General features: G+C 47.2%; 1 protein-coding gene across 1 annotated transcript in view; it reads right to left on the bottom strand.

Annotated features, from left to right (window-relative positions):
• Positions 1-15,934, bottom strand: part of LHX8 (LIM homeobox 8) — a 28,568-nt gene that overhangs the window by 3,568 nt on the left and 9,066 nt on the right. Inside the window, exons 5-7 of the mRNA XM_020968549.2 lie at positions 14,988-15,208; positions 13,322-13,425; positions 7,319-7,414 (exon numbers count right to left, since the gene is read on the bottom strand). Coding sequence (XP_020824208.1) covers positions 7,319-7,414; positions 13,322-13,425; positions 14,988-15,208 — 421 coding nt within the window. The remainder of the gene's footprint in view (positions 1-7,318; positions 7,415-13,321; positions 13,426-14,987; positions 15,209-15,934) is intronic.

The following is a 15,934-nucleotide window of genomic DNA, read 5'->3' as shown; positions in this document are numbered from 1 at the left end:
GAGATCCCCACGGCATGTTTGGAACCTTCTACCTTCACCAAGTTTTTTCCTTATGTCAAGCTGATGTCAGCCTGTCCGAAACAAGCACCCACCACTCCTCAGTCTGCCTGCCTGGGCCTGACTGAACAATTCCAGTCATCTGACCACTAGAGAGCCCTGCAGATACTTGGAGGCAGCCCTAGGATGCCCTCCCATGAATCTTTGAGGCTAAGGGTCCCCAGGTTCTTCACAAAAGGAGAATGAACCAATAATCCTCTGGGTTCACTCTATAGCCCAAAGAAAGAAACAAAATTCAGGGTGGGTCAGGTGCTGCCCCTGGGTGCACACAGCGCTGCTGCAGTAAACTCTGCTTGGGGAGGATGGTAACATCTAGAATATCACACCATGCGGGCACTGCCTGGACTTCCTTTCTCCCCAGAACCTAGCACACAGGTCTGCACGCAGAAGGCACGTAATATATGTGCATGGAGAATCAGTCTCAGGGAAAGGTCCAGGGCTTAATGTGGCTTAGTGTATCTCCTGGTGTGAGAGAGAGAGAGACGGGGAGGCATCGTGAGCACACGAGGGGCGGCTGAAGGAAAAGGCGGAGGCTCCTTTGGAGTCAAAGACCCGGCCCAAGGATCGGTGCTGCTGTCCACTTCCAGGGAGACCACAGATAAGCAAGGGAGTGTCCAGATCTGGGTTTCCTCACTCATAAGATAAAACAAAGGGGCCCAAGTCTCTATAATCTCTTGAAACAATCATTCTAGGATCCCACCTGGATGCTGTGGACCTAGAGCTGCCCAGGGCATGGCAGAGGCTGGCTGCCAGAGCCAAAAGAAACCAGTTACTGGTGATTGTGCCCAGGTCTCCGCGCTTGAGGGTGAAGCAGGGGCCACAAAAACCAGCCTCAGGCATGGCTACAGCAGCTCCCTCCGGCCATCACAAGGGACCTGAGAGGATGGGCAACTTCATGTGGAAACACTGAGAGCTGAAGCTTTCCTATGAAAATTGGATTTGCTGCTTGATCAAATCACTTAAAAACAGATGGACGGGCCCAGATGGCCAGCTAGAAGAAAATACAGAGGGCTCTGTTTGTCAACGTGCTTGACTGGCTCACTCTGGCTGACCCTCTGCAGGGTTACTGGAATTTGCCTTCTGCAGGATCAGAACTGCAGCTGAAGGAATCTGTGGGCTGCTCCCTCTATGCCACATTTTCTCTCTCTGAGTGTGTGTGTGTGTGTGTGTGTGTGTGTGTATCTGCTGGTATGTGCCTGTCTCCTATCTCCATCTCTGTCTGTCTGTCTCCTTAGAGCCTTTCCACAGGACATCCCCCAGGCTGGCAGTGGCCTCCATCCTCAACTCTGTCTCTAAGCACCCCAACTTCTTTCAAGGCTGAGCTCAGGTCACCGTCCCACCAAGAGACCTGCCCCAGTTAAATTCCCTTTCTCCTCAAATTATTTTGATTTCATATGTACTTATCTGATGTGTTTGGCATCTGCTTCAGGGACCTGCATGTTTGTATTCTAAGTCAGGCACTGTGCCTAGCACATAGTAGGTGCTTAATAAATGCTTCCTGAGGAATACGAGCTGACACAACCTCTCCCACCCCTGAAAATGAAGCTTCTGTACACAAATCCTGAAGAAAGAAGGTCCTGCCCACTCTACACACCTACACACACACACACACACACACACACACAGAGTCTCTTCCTGTCTGAGGGATGCCCATTTGTGCCACTGGTGGTGTTAAGATGGCTACATCTATGAACCACACCACTCATAACCAATCACAAAAATGAAATGTCATCTGGAAACTAGGTTGCACAGAGGAGTCTCTGAAAGGACGTGACCCCAAGTTTCTGAGAATCAGGCATTTTGCCAAGAAACCAACAAGAAGGAGCCGAAGAAAATGCAAGCCAATAACACCACAGAGCTAAGCCCTCCAACACCAAACCCATCACGCCCAGGACCCCAAGGCCAGTGCCTGGCACAGCAGCCCCAAAATGGCCACCAAGGATGACAAAGCCTGGTTCTAAGGTTGCCAGAATTACTGATGTCAAGCCAAGTCTGACATCAGGGTCACTAAATATGGCTCTGGGGTCACCAAGTCTGACACCAGGGTGACCTAGTCTGATTCTAAGGACATGAAGCCCTGCTAAGCCAATGAACCCCGAGCCTGCTGAGTCTATCCATTCTAAGGAGGGCGAACCCAAATATTCTGGGGCTAAGGCTACTAAGTCCTAAGCCTTCAAAATAGATGCTTCAGAACTGAAGGATTTGTTTAAACCCTAAAGTACCATTTTTTCTCTCAGCCAGGGTAAGATTACTTGCTATTCTGTACAAATAAAAAAGGTGAGCCATTAAAAAGGGAGGGAAGGGGAATTCCACCTGTATCTTTCTACCTCCCCCCACCCTCACTGCTGAGGCCAAGACGGTCTTTTGGAAAAGATCAGTATGACGTATTTTTGTCCTCTTGAAAATACTGCACAATCCAGTTTACACATTGCAAGTGGAACCCAAGAGCCAAGGGCCTGAGTATTTCTGTAATGTTCTAACCCTAGGAAGGAACTAAAGAATAAGACGACAAAAACCGGGCTGGCCATTTTAGGGGAAGAGTAGGATTGGTGGCTCTCCAATGGTGGGACATATCTTATATTCCCTAAGAGATGAACCAAACAACCAAGTCCCCAGCCCTTTATTTACTGCAATGCAAAAAATGATCTGCTGGAACTCAGTCGCCTCCTCACATCTAAAACCCGCTCCCCCGCAAAGCTCTGGTAGGCTTCCTTCTAGGAATGAAATCTGTTCTGCATATTCATTCAGGAGAGCTTGGGTGCCCCGAGAACCCTAGGAGAGGCAGCCCCCCGGAAAATTTCAGAAAATCCCTTGGAAATGAACCTCACCCAAGTCTCCTGTACCCCCAAGGCCACATGCTCAGTGATTCTGTACGTTCCTGTGCCCTGGCAAGGTGGGGAGATACAACGGCAGAGGGCTGCCCAATCCCACCTCTGACCTCTACTGGCCATGTGGTGAGAGGAGAGTTGCTGAACATCTCCTGAGTCTCACTTGCTCAACTGTAAATGGTGGAAGACTAATCCAGGGGGTGCCTTTGGCCAAGGTTTGTGGCATGGCTCAAAGGAGAAAGTGTGAGCAAAGCAATCTGCCACCTTCAAAGGGCTCCAGAAACCTCCATCCATCATTATCGCCACCTAGGAAGGGCCCAATCTGTTCTTGTGCCTGTAGATGGAGGAATCCTGATGGGGCAAGACGTCAGAAGGGGGCAGTTGGGGGGGGCAGCCAGCCACTCACCTACCTTCTCAATGCTCTAGCATGCACTCCTTGAAAATTACACGATTGTTTTTGGTGGCAGCAGCAGCCACATTCATCTCCAAGTTTAACTTGAAAGTCTGCAGTCTGGGTACAGTCGGGCAAGTCTTAGCATCTCCGGGCCCCCAGCGACTGAGCTAACAAGTGGCCCCCGTGTCTGCAGTGGCACAGGGGCTTTCCTCAAGAGCAGGTGTCCACCCCTGTGAAACAGAAGGTCTGGACACCTCCAGCTCCTCCCCACAAATGCCTGCAAAGTACCTGCCACAGATTCCAATCTCTGGATTCTTATAACCCACCTTGTGATGGAGGTACTCGTGTGATGAAACAGGCCTCCAACAGCTATCACGTGCTCAATGTAGAGTTTCAACTCGAGTCTCCTAACTATGTCTAATGGGCTTTTTGCCATGTGCCACTGACTTTCTGATACAGATCTGAAGGTCGGGATTGACCCGTCAAAACCAGAGAGACTGATTCAGGCAGGCTCTGCTGCAGCCAGCTGAGGCGCTCTGCCCACTCGCTGCCAGTTGGAGGAACCCTGCCACGGAAGCCAGGAGGCACTCTTCTCTGTCACCATGGCAATGCCAGGGGGCCTTCTGGCCTCTTCAAATGCATCCACAATACGGAGCTGGGGTGACTTCTTTCTACTGGTCCTCGTCCTGCTCCCCAGAGAGCCACAGAAGGAAGCCTAGGTCTTTCCAAAAGTTGGCCTTCACGTGCCTGCAGCCACCAATCCCATTTCAAGTCTGCTCCAAGCTAGTATGTCTCCTGTTCCTTCTACTCTTTTCCACGTGACGGTCTCTGTTCACAGCACAATATTGGTCTCGCTTCTATGAACACCCATCCTTCTGGTTTGCCATCCCTCCTCTGTATATGTAGTACTCAGATACTCAACGATCAAAGTAGGAGGGGACTCAGCTCCCTGGTCCTGAAAAAATGATCTATGATTCAATTAATCAGGGACCTGGAGCCTCATTAATTTGCAAGCTCCCTCTTGCTGCGTAGGCCGTGACCCAGCCACAGCTGCCTGCCTGGTGGGCCTCTGGCCCGTGCCCTCTCATGTCTCCTACATGGGAGGTCTACCCAGTGTCCTGGAAGAAGTTTCTCAAGGAATAAAGGAAGACCAAATGAAGCTGACAAATTACAGACGAGTTACTGTTCTGCATCAGTAGGAGCTTCTGCTACTGAGATCCTAGGTCTGGACTTAAAAAGAAATAGCTTCTTAAAATAACAAGAACATATTGTCACCTCATAGCCAGCTCAATAACTCAAATCCTTGGATTTGTCCACATGAATGGTTCTCACCCCGCCTCCCCCACTCCTTGAGCAAGGCATAGACTGGTAGGTCAGCTCCTGACTCAGGCCATCCACACCTGGTGACTCTCCATGGTTCCTCGGTACCATTGGCCAGTCCTCCTTTCCTGTGACTCCTCTGCACCATGATGGTGACCGCTTCTTTCACAAAACCCCGTGCTCCCCAGGCTTTCATGACATCCTCTTCTGGGCCTCTGCCTGCCTCTCTGGTCCTCCCTTACCTGGCCGTTTACTGATGGATGCTTACTCCAGCCAAAGTCCAATCACTCTTTGCCCCAGTGATCTCATCCATCCCCATAGTCACACACCAGTAGGGATAGGGATTGGAATTGGAATGCCATTCCCCGGTAAGGTTGGCCCCTCATCTGTAACTGAGTCTTCGCTGCCTTCAGTAACGAAACATTCATCAATTTGCTCAGGGTCACACAGTTATTTGGTGTCTGAGGCAGGGCTTGAACCCGTGTCTCCTTGGCTTCCAGGCCAGTTCTCCCTTTCCTGTGCCCCACTACTGCTCTCATGTCAAAAGAACCCCAAGATGCTTTGACCTGTAGCCCTAACATCTTCCAAATTCCAATGCACAATTCCAATGCCCAACCCTCACTTCCACTTGGGTGATCAGAAGTTGGAAGAGATGGGGGGGTGCAAAAAGGCATTAGCCATCTGTCAAAGTAGCTCCTCCTCTTCACCCTCATCTCAAGGGTACCCCAGTCCTTCCAGGCAGCTGAATTTCAGCAGTTCACCATTTCTGCCTCCTCTTCCTCCAAACTCTCCTTCTTCTGAGCCAGTTCATCCACCACTCAAGCCATCTTCCCAATGCCCATTTCTGGAGGATTGGTCACTTTTCTATCTAAAAACCTTCAACAGCTATCAGCTGAAATCCCTCGTGCGGCATCGGAGGCCCTCCAGGAGTTGGCCCCAGCATAGCAGGCTGGTCTTAATTCCCACTATTTCTCCTTTTGTTCCAACCAAATAGGACCCTTCTTTTCTTCTTGAATCTTCACTGGGCGTTCTCACTTTTGTGAATTTACTCAAGTTATTCCTTTGTGAAGGAAGGACCCTCACTGCCTATTGACATCCTGCTTGCTTTTTAAGGGCACACTCAAATGCTACCTCAACCTTGAGCTCTTTCCAGAACCCCCTTCAACAAAAGTCAGCTCTCCCTCAGCTGAAAGTCAGTCACACAATACCTGCTGCCCATAGCTGTGCAAAAACTCTACTACTAGACAGAGAGCATGTGTGTGTGTGTGTGTGAGTGTGAATATGTGTGTATGTGTGCACAGAGGGGAAGCAGGGAGCTTGTCTAACACTGCCATCATCCAGCAGAGGACCTGACACATTAGAGGCCTGTTGTGTGGCCACTGACCGGAGAACCATTCTCAAAGTCCTGTCAATGTTTCCTCATAGACCTCTTGCATTTTCTGCCACACTAATTTAGGCCCTTAGCACCTCACAACTAAGTCCCTTCCATCCTGTCCTCTTTGCCACTACTCCAACGCAACCTGCCACAACCTTCAGCACAACATCCTAAAAAACTTGGGCCACTTCCTGTTCCAAAAACCTTCAGCCAGCCCCCCCATCCCACCCCATTACAGAAGTACAAACCCAGCTAGTATTTAAGATCCTCCAAAGCTCTGCTCCATCTTCCTGGAAATCATTCTGTCCACTGCCCTCTGGCATGAGCCTTCAAGACTCACACCCACCTCAAGATACTGTTACCTCCAACTCATTGTTCACAACACTCCGACTCCAGGAATGCCTCTCACCCTCCAAATTCTCATCACTTTCCCTGGTACCCCCAAAGAGCCTGATGAAGAAAGCCAATACCAGGCTGACACACAAAGTTACAGCATGGGATCCTGACTAGATGAAAAACATCAGAGAGCGTTCCCTTATATTAGTAACCAATTACTGAATTAGGACTAAGGTTTTCTCCTTCTGGTCCCCGTTTTCTGCAGGCTATTCAGCCAGCTCTTGAAGGGGCAGGGCTGATAAAGAGATAAAATCTTGGGCAGATGCACCCCCCCCCCCCGAAAACCTGGGTCTGGTCAAAAGGTAAAGAGATTCTAGTCCAGTGAAATCCAGCCCACTACATATCAATCAGATAAGTCTGAGGGGAAACATATTCTCCTGTTTGTCTAGATTACCCCGGACAGGCTGGTATGGTATAGATAAATCTCTTTGACCAAGACTGAGTGATGAGAGTCACATCCCCAGACCCTCATTAGAATAAGCCAACCTCTCATTATAATATTCATTCCCTCATTACTTGTTAACCAACTAGAGTTGATTTCTACCCTCAGGAATACCCACTCTTCCCAGAGTATACAAGTGTTGAGTGGGTTCCATGAGGGGTTTTTGGCATTCGAGAGTGCTACTGACTCCTTTTATTAATTATCTACTAGCAATAATTAATAAAATGAATAATTATCCAGAAACTATATCTCTCAGAAATTTTCACTCTCCATAAACAGAAATGCTAAGATCTACCTGTACTTCTCTGTGTACACGTTTCATCTCACCAGTAGGAAGTTCCTAAGGACAGGGTCTCTCTCTGTCTCTGTCTCTCTCCCCTCTCTCCCCACCCCATTCTCCAACACAGGGCCTTGCAGCTCAGAAACATTTTGTTGCCTGAACGACCAAATAAAACCACAACTGGAGGATCGTTTGGGGCCCCTGGGGGGGCCTGCCCAGTAGTCACCTGGATGACTCTTCTGCTCAAGCCAGTTCTTTCTGCAAGTTTCTGGAGTGTCTGGGCATCTGGGTTGTTGTCCTGAGCAAACTGAGCTTGCATAACCTGGGGAGGCAACAAAGGGAAGCAGTGAACTTGGCAGGTTAGGCAAATCAGGATCTTTGCTCTGCCCCCAGAGGACACCAGAGGCCAGTGGGAGCTGCCCAAGAAGGGAGCCAGTAAAGGGAAAATGCCAACCACAGAAAGGCCATTTTAATCTAAAAAGACTTAGAATGCTCATTTGGATAGAATACAAAACAGGAGTCTGTATAATTAACAGAGCACCATTTAAAAAGGGAAGAGGCTTTTCAATAGTGTTAAAAACTGGTTTTTTCGTCTCAAATTTTAAAGTTTAAAATGGAATAAGTTCACCTCCCTGACTTTAACAAAATGTGTACACCTGTTTTGAAAGTTTGCTTTTCAGCATCAGCATGAACAAAATTGGCATCATTGTAGTGGAAAAACAGACCAGAGTGCTCAGCACATAGTAGGTGTTTAATAATGGCACCCCAATTTGATCTTCTTGGAGTCAGTTAAGAATTTGGTTTGAAAATGCTGAGTGAAATGAGCAGAACCAGGAGAACACTGTACACAGTAACAGCCACATTGTGCAATGACTAATATTGATAGACTTAGCCCTTCTCAGCAATGCAAGGATCTAAGACATCTCCAAAGACCTCATGATGGAAAATGCTATATCCACTTCAAGAGAAAGAACTATGGAGTCTGAAAGCAGATCGAAGCATACTATTTGCTCTTTTTTTCTTGTTTTGTTTTTTCTTTCTTGTGGTTCGTCCTATTGGTTCTGATTCTTCCTTACAACAAGACTAATGTAAAAATATGTTTAATAGGAATGTATATGTAAAGCCTATATCAGATTGCAAACTGTCTTGGGAAGGGGGGGAATTTAAAACTCAAAAGCTTATGGAAGTGAATGTTGAAAACTAAAAATAAGTTAATAAAATATTTTTTTAAAAGAGAATTTGGTTTGAGTTCTCCTTCTGACACCTACTAGCTGTGTACCCAGATGGCAAGCCACTTAGACTTTGTGAGTGAGGTTCATTCAGTACCTTCATCTGTAAACTTAGGCTTAGAGGCCTGGCAATGACCATTTCTCAGAGCTCTTCTGCAAGTAGAGGGTAAAAGTGCTTTGAAAAACCTCCCAGTGCCATGCCACTGCTATACAGCGAGGATTAAGCAGCTAAGAGCCCAAGCTGAGTGTGTAGCAGGCTGGAGGCAAGATGGTGGCTGGCCCGCCTTTGGCAGCTGCTCAACACCAGGGGGCGTCCTCTCTCACACCCTGCCTTTATCCTAGGACAATTTACAAGTGGAGACTCTAGGGAATCTTTGACTGAAATATACCAGGAAGGTAACCCACCTCCTCCCCACCCAACTAATGTTTTGAAAGAGGCATTTGTTACTATTTGGTACTATGTCTTTAAAGATTGTTAGTAATTATGTATGCATTGCTATGAAACTAAGCAGGGCATGTCCCCTCCCCCAAACCACATCCCAATCTGACTTGAATCTGGTGAGGGCCCTCCCCCACCATCATTCCAGCTTTTTCCTCTCCCCAGCCCTTTCTCCTTGTTATTGTTCAGGCGGTTAGTAGTGTCTGGCTTTCTGTGACTTCATTTGGCAGCCAACGGAGTGGTTGGCCATTTCTTTCTCCAGCTCATTTTACAGATGAGGAAACTGAGGTAAATAGGGTTAAGTGACTTTCCCAGGGTCACACAGCAAGGAAGTGTCTGAAGCTATATTTGAACTCAGGTCTTCCTGACTCTAGGCCAGGCATTCTATCTACTTTTCCACCCAGTTGCCCTCTCACATATTTTTTATACACCTGTAATCGGTTTGGCTTATGGGTCAAACATCATCTAACATCCAAGGAAGGCCAACTCACAGCTTACAGCTGCCTGCTGGCCCAAATCAGGCCTTGGCAGGTCAATCATCAGCCAGCATGTAGTAAGTGCTCAAAGCCCTGTCCATACAGATGGGCAAAGCAGCACAAGCTAACCAGAGCCAGACTGCCGACAGCCTCTGACCCCCACTCATGCTTCACTAACTGTCCAAGGCTCTCAGGCGCTGAGCTGCCCTCTGTACCAGGACAGGGAATGAAATCCACTGAAAATCCAGGTTCAGATCAAAGGAAAAACCAGGCTCTCTAAGAGGCTACACATGCACATGGACTGTGACCAGGACTGAAAGTCAGGTAAGGATCCTGGTCATGGATGGAGGCAGGACTGAAGCCAAACATGCCTTCCCTGGAATAGGAAGAGAAGCTGGAGAAAAATGGATGCCCTGATCCTGCCTCCCTCCTGGCTGCGGACTTCAGTCCCAGAGCCCTAGGAAGGCCTGGGGAGCTGGCCTTTCTCAATTCAGAATGGTCCCAGGAGCCAGCTGAGACCCAGACAACAGCCCATACAGCCTTGCTGCCACACTCCCCAGCCAGCGCTTCTGATGCCAAGAGGCCAGGAGGCGGAAACCCCTTAGTACTCATCTCCAAATGCTGGTCCCTGATTGGATTAATCAAGCCAAGTGGGCATAATCATCATTATTATTCTCAGAACTGACAGTGAGACAGTGCTTTGGGATTTACAAAAGGTTTTATTGGATATTAACTCACCTGAGACACTGCTAATCTGCCTTGTTAATGCCTTGCAATTTCTCCTCTAATTGGGGGCATTTCTCCACCCATTACAATTCCTGTTCTTGCAAGGATCAAATGAAATCATGTGTTTGGTAATGTTCAAGAACCACAGAAAGGCCAGTTCTCATGACACTACAGCATGTGAAGAGATCTTCAGAATGTGGACCTTTGCACACTTCGGTGGGCTTCTGTGTACATGTGTGTGTAAATGAGAGAGACAAAGAGGGGAGGAAGGGGGAGAGGTCAGGGGGAGTGGGGAGGAGAGAGAGAAGGAGGGGATGGGGAGAGGGAGGGGGAGAGAGAGGGGAGAGAGAGAGAGAGAGAGAGAGAGAGAGAAGAGAGAGAGAGAGAGAGAGAGAGAGAGAGAGAGAGAGGAGAAAGAGAGGAGGAGGGAGGGAGACAGAGAGGAGAAGGAGGGAGAGGTGAGGGGGAGAGAGAGGGAAGCAGGAGACAGAGGAGAGGGACAGAGGGGGGAAGAGAGAGGAAAAGGGGAGAGAGAAAAGGAGGACACAGGGAAGGGGAGAAGGGGGAGGGGAGGGAGACAGAGAGAGGGGGAGGGAGGAAGGGAGGAAGAGGTTGAGGGAAGAAGGAGGGAGAGAGAAAGGAGGGAGTGGGAGAGAGAGAATATGAGAATATAGTTTTCCTAATCCAAGATGTCTGGTATATGTTGTAGAAAGAGGCCTGGGGGTTTGAGTCAGAGGACTTGGGAGTTCCAGAACCTGCTGTGCCATATCCTAGCTGTGACTCTGCACAGCCAGAGCCTCAGTTTTCTCATCTGTGGAATAGGAGGCAATAAGATCACATCACTAACAGTAGAAAGGACCTCAGAAGGCCTAGGCTTCCCTTTACAGATAGGAAAAGTGAGGCCTGGGCAGGGCAGTTACCCTGAAGCAGCTCTGATACAGAGGCCTGCTCTCTGTGCCTCATACTGAGCCCAGCCTCCAGGGCTATTCAGAGCCCCCAGAGGGATAACAGCTGCAAAGGCCAAAACGAAGAGCAGCTCCTGGAATGTTCCTGTTTCCACAAAGACAGGGAGGCCTTCTCCCCTGCACCCCTGGCATCAGAGAAAACAAGCCTGGGCACCTCACTGTCCCGTACATCCAGGGACCTGCATGAACATTCTTGTATCGGCCAAACAGCTTGTAAAGGTTTTTCCCAGGGTCGAGGGCTACCTAAAAATTTCTACTTTTCTTTCACTTGAGATGTTATGTTTGAAATATTAAAATATCTGGAAAAAACCTGGGAGACAAGTTTGGTTGTCAGTTTTTTTAAAATTCTACTAATATTCAAATTAATGTCCTAGCTGATTATGTCACTTGGTCAAACCTCACTTTCTGTGGGAACCTCCTCAAAGATTCTAAAATGGACTTTGTGCCAGGTAAGCCACCAGGCTAAGGGGCAGCATGGCCAAGCAAAGAGGGGCATGGGTTGGAATCCTGACCTTGTCACCCATGAGACTTTCACAAATCAATAAAGTCTTTGAGGCCCATTTTCTGAATCTGTAAAATGGGCACCGGTCTCCATGGTTTCCAAGGGCCTTTCAAGCCTCCAGTCCTGCTCTCCTCTTACTTTTAGCTCCACCCCCACAAAAGGCAGTCCTGTTCTGGCTCACTGCTGCTTTCTGAATGAACCGCCCAAGGTTTTACTCTCCCTGACAGAGGCAGCCTGGGCACCCAGCTGAAGAAGTTTGGAATAACCATGGGGCAGGTCCAGTGTCAAAAGGTGCAGCATCAGAAACTGGTAGGATCTGCTCCCTGGAAAGGACAGTGACCAGCCATCTGCTTTGCCCCTGCACCCTAAGGATCAGGGGCCCTTCCCTCTGACTGGCAGCTGAAATATTCCCCATGTGTTGTTTCTGCCCCTAGCACGAGAGCTCCTGGAGAGCTGGGGCTGTCCTCCTCCTCCTCCTCCATTGTATCTCTGGTGCTTAGCACAAAGTGAAAACTTCAGAATCATGGGTAGCATTTAAATAGCACCTGGTATGAGTCAGGCACTGGGTTAAATGCTATGCAATCATTTCATTTGATCCTCACAATAATCCTGGGAGGAAGGTCCTATTATGAGCCCCATTTTAGAGATGAGGAAACTGATGCACATAGAGGTGAAGTGACTTGCCTAGACTCACACAGCTAGTAAGTGGCTAAGGCTGGATTTGTACTCAGGTTTCCTTGACTCCAGACCCCATGTTCTAGACCCTGTGGCAGCTCTTAGCAACCCAGCCAGTAATCATTTCATTCATTCATTCTCATACATCCCCCTAATTCTTTTATTGTTAATCATTTTTATATCTAATAGCAGTTGGTCTTCCACTGAAACAATCCACTTTTTCAAAGCTTAATTGTACTGTATCTATGCCATGTCATCCTATCTGAGGGTTAGCCTACATCCTGGCACCCAGGCAGAGCCTTGTTCAAAAACAGCATTAAATGTTTGTTCTTCTATCATTTCCCATGATCTTCCTAACCACCCTATAGCATGATGCAGAAAGTCTGAAAGACAGAAATTTGTATATTAAGTTGTAGGTAAGATTTTGAAGGAAATCATTTTTTTGAAAGACACACCAAAGGACGCAGCGTCCTTGGAAACAAGTGGATGGACAGCTTTCAAAAATCACCCTTGGTTAGCTTCTCCTAACATCTGGGGGACTCAAGCGTAGGGCAATCACAGTTACACCGAGGTACACCAGACTGAAAGAAAATAAGCTTTCCCTTTTCGAGAGGCATCATCAACTACCAAGCCTCAGTCCCTCTAAAAAGAAGAAAAAGGTCCATTGGATTGGCACCAACCTCTGGGTTCCCGTTTGTGCCCATGTGACTGCAATTATTTCCAACCCTGAAAACAGGCCATCTTGTCCCTCCTCAAGAGGGCCGACCGTGGTGTGTTCCAGTGAAACATAAAACGCTAATATGTTAAAGTCCCCACAAGCTGCTTATGATACATCTTGATGTTACATAACTTCTCAAAAATAGTTTGTCTTCTTTGGAAATGCTGTGCAGTGACGGAAATTTCTCAAGGCCAATTTCATTGGGCAGGCTCAACGGATCAATATTTTGCTTCCGTTTTGCAGAATAACACCAAACTGCCTCTGGGGGAAAAAGCGTGAGTAGTTGCTGGTTCTCTTTCAAGAAATGCCTGATCCTGAACCTCTGTGAACCACTCTGGGGCCAGCAGAGAACGTTTCCACAGCCACCTAGCTGGTTTCCTGAACAAACACAGAGCAAGGCCTTGGGAAGGCTGTAAGAGCCATGTGTCAAGGGGTCACTGGGCACAGGAGGGAGGGATGTCAGTGATATTTCCAACTCCCCTCACTGGCCTCCCCCTACCTGGAGCTGATCGGCTGTAAAGCTGGTCCGAGCCCTCTTGGCTGGTTTGGGGTGATTGACATCTTGCTCAGTGAGCAGTGCGCCTTCCACGCTAATTCCATTGCCTGAATTTCAAAAGAAAAATACAGCAATTGGGTTGATCATTCAGATGAACGCATCCAGGCTGCCAGAATCCATTCTTTCCCACTTCTTATTTACTCAATATATGACCAGTCAGGCAACAATCACGTATTAAACACTTACAAAGAACCAGGTCCCATGCTAAGCCCTGGGGTTACAAAGAAAAGCCAGAACATCAGAGCTCACGTGGTGTGGGACCAAAAAAAATCCCCTGCCTGCCCTGGAGAAAAGATTTGGAGCTGACGTTTAAAGCCACAACGCAACGTAAACTCGACAGGACAAAAAGAGCGTTTGTGCACACGCTCTGTGGGATGAAATAGGGCCACTGCTAAGCAGAGGAATCTATAAATGTATCGGTTAAAAACAAGATGACCCTACTTTCCTCTAGTAACAAACAAGCACACATTTTAGCTTTCCATGTAATACTGAGAAAAGATGCCCCTGTACCCTCACTCATACTCATTCATACACACACACACACACACACACACACACACACACACACACACACACACCCTCTCCCCTCCTTTCTCTCTACACATATATACATACACACACGCACACGTACACTGTTTTCAGGCGAAATATCTATCCTAAAAAAGACAACCAAAGGTCATTGTGACAATGCCTTTGGAATAGCATGATAAAATTCATATTTCAATTAAAGGAAGGTCCTTTGGCCAGCCACCTAGTCTCAAAGTATTAACTTCTCTGGAGCATTCCTGTCATAGCTTCTATTTCTAAGTTCTGTTACTTCCAAAGTATCACATTGGCTACTAGCGTAGTGATACATGTCATGTGACTTTTTCAGCCTAGGTCAAAGATGGTTTCTCTTTCTTCACTAGCCCTAAATTCCTCACGATCTTTGCCCTTGAGTATTAAAAAGAATTCTGTTTCTCATTTAGGAGGTGGAATCACTTTCCTTCCCAGAGCTATCAGGGACCAATGTTTTTTTCCTTCCTTCCCACTAAAAGCCAAATTTGCTCTATCTTTGTAAAATATTGTATTAACTAAACCTGCTCTCCCCTCCACAGATTTCCCCCCTCTGTCCAATATTTATTTAGAAACAACTTCCTCGTAAGTAAAGTTTGCAAATTTTTGACACAGGATAAGTTATTTTTGGAAGTTTTTTAAAGAATGAAAGTGAATCTGTACAACTATAATCACTATTTCTGGCAAGACAAACCATGTTTATCACCAGCCATCCAGAAAGAGCTAATTTGTCCATCAGAGAAATGTGGTGCACTTATTTCTGAAATAATACAGTTTAGTTTAAAATATATGTGTATAAATACATAAATATGGAGAGAGACCTAAATCTAAAGAATAGGGTGCAATTATTATAAATTGTATCATAAAATTATTGTACACACACACACACCCATCATTATTTGGGCTATAATATGACCAAATAAAATATTTCCAATCCAGCAGTCACGAAGCTAAAACGTTAACTTGGGCACAAGCATTTGGATGCCATGCTGCTCCTCCCCTTGTCCCCAGCCCTACCCCACACAACACCTGCTGTGACAGAGGGAGAATTTACCATTTTCTACTTCTCTCTTTAAGTTGTCCATCATGCAGTCGTAATGGACTCTACAGAGGACTTTTTCTTCAACCAAAGCAAACTCCTCCCCCGTAGAGAGTTGCCTCTTGCAAGAGAAACAAGCAAAGCAGGCCAAGTGATAGACATTCCCCTTGGCTCTCCGGACCCAGTCAGTAGAGTGGATATGTCTCCCACAGCGAGAGCAGCGGGTGCCGTATCTTCTACGGTAAAGAAGAAGGTGGGGGAGGCAGAAAAGGGAAGCAGACATTTCATCTGGAGTCAAAATGAGCAATGAAAGAGTTCGCCAACCAGACACATTTGTGTCCCTTCCCCTTAACTTACGCCTGGCCAACATTCAAAACCTTCATGGACCTTCCTTCTAATTCTCCTCCCGCAAGAACTCAGTAGGTTCTGAAAATATTATGATTCCTTCCAATTCAAAAAGGGCCACCTCTCAACAGTGGGTTTCAATTCCAACAGATTCCCTATGAGCAAAGAGTGCCCGTTATTGCATAATCATAGTTTAGGAGTTTTGTGTTTTCTTGGTTTCTTTTTAATTACCTGCTCTGTTGGGAGGGCTTCGACTCTAAAGAAAGGGGTAAAAATCAACAAAGACAACAGAAGCTCAGGAAGCGTGAAAGCCGTCGTTGGCGACATGCTGAGGACAGCCAGGATTGGAACCAAAGGGCGGCCCAGGAGAAAACGCCCAGTCCTCAGCCTCCCGGGTGACCAGCTTGCTTTTATAGCCAATCACTTCCAAATACTCCAAAGCATTCCATTACCAGAATTGATTGAAAAAATATGTGCATGTATTACACATATCGTAAATGGAGTAAAATAAATTGCCAGATTGGGACAGAAAATGGAGACCATTCTGTGACCAAATGAGGTGGGATGGATAACCCCCTGCCCAGCAACCCTCCCCCACCAAAACAAAACACAACACA

The sequence above is a fragment of the Phascolarctos cinereus genome, unplaced genomic scaffold (assembly GCF_003287225.1).
Source record: "Phascolarctos cinereus isolate Bilbo 61053 unplaced genomic scaffold, phaCin_HiC Scaffold_5;HRSCAF=322, whole genome shotgun sequence".
NCBI lineage: Eukaryota > Metazoa > Chordata > Mammalia > Diprotodontia > Phascolarctidae > Phascolarctos > Phascolarctos cinereus.
The sequence above is the reverse complement of the archived record's forward strand: the minus strand, read 5'-3'. Positions and strand labels throughout refer to the sequence as shown.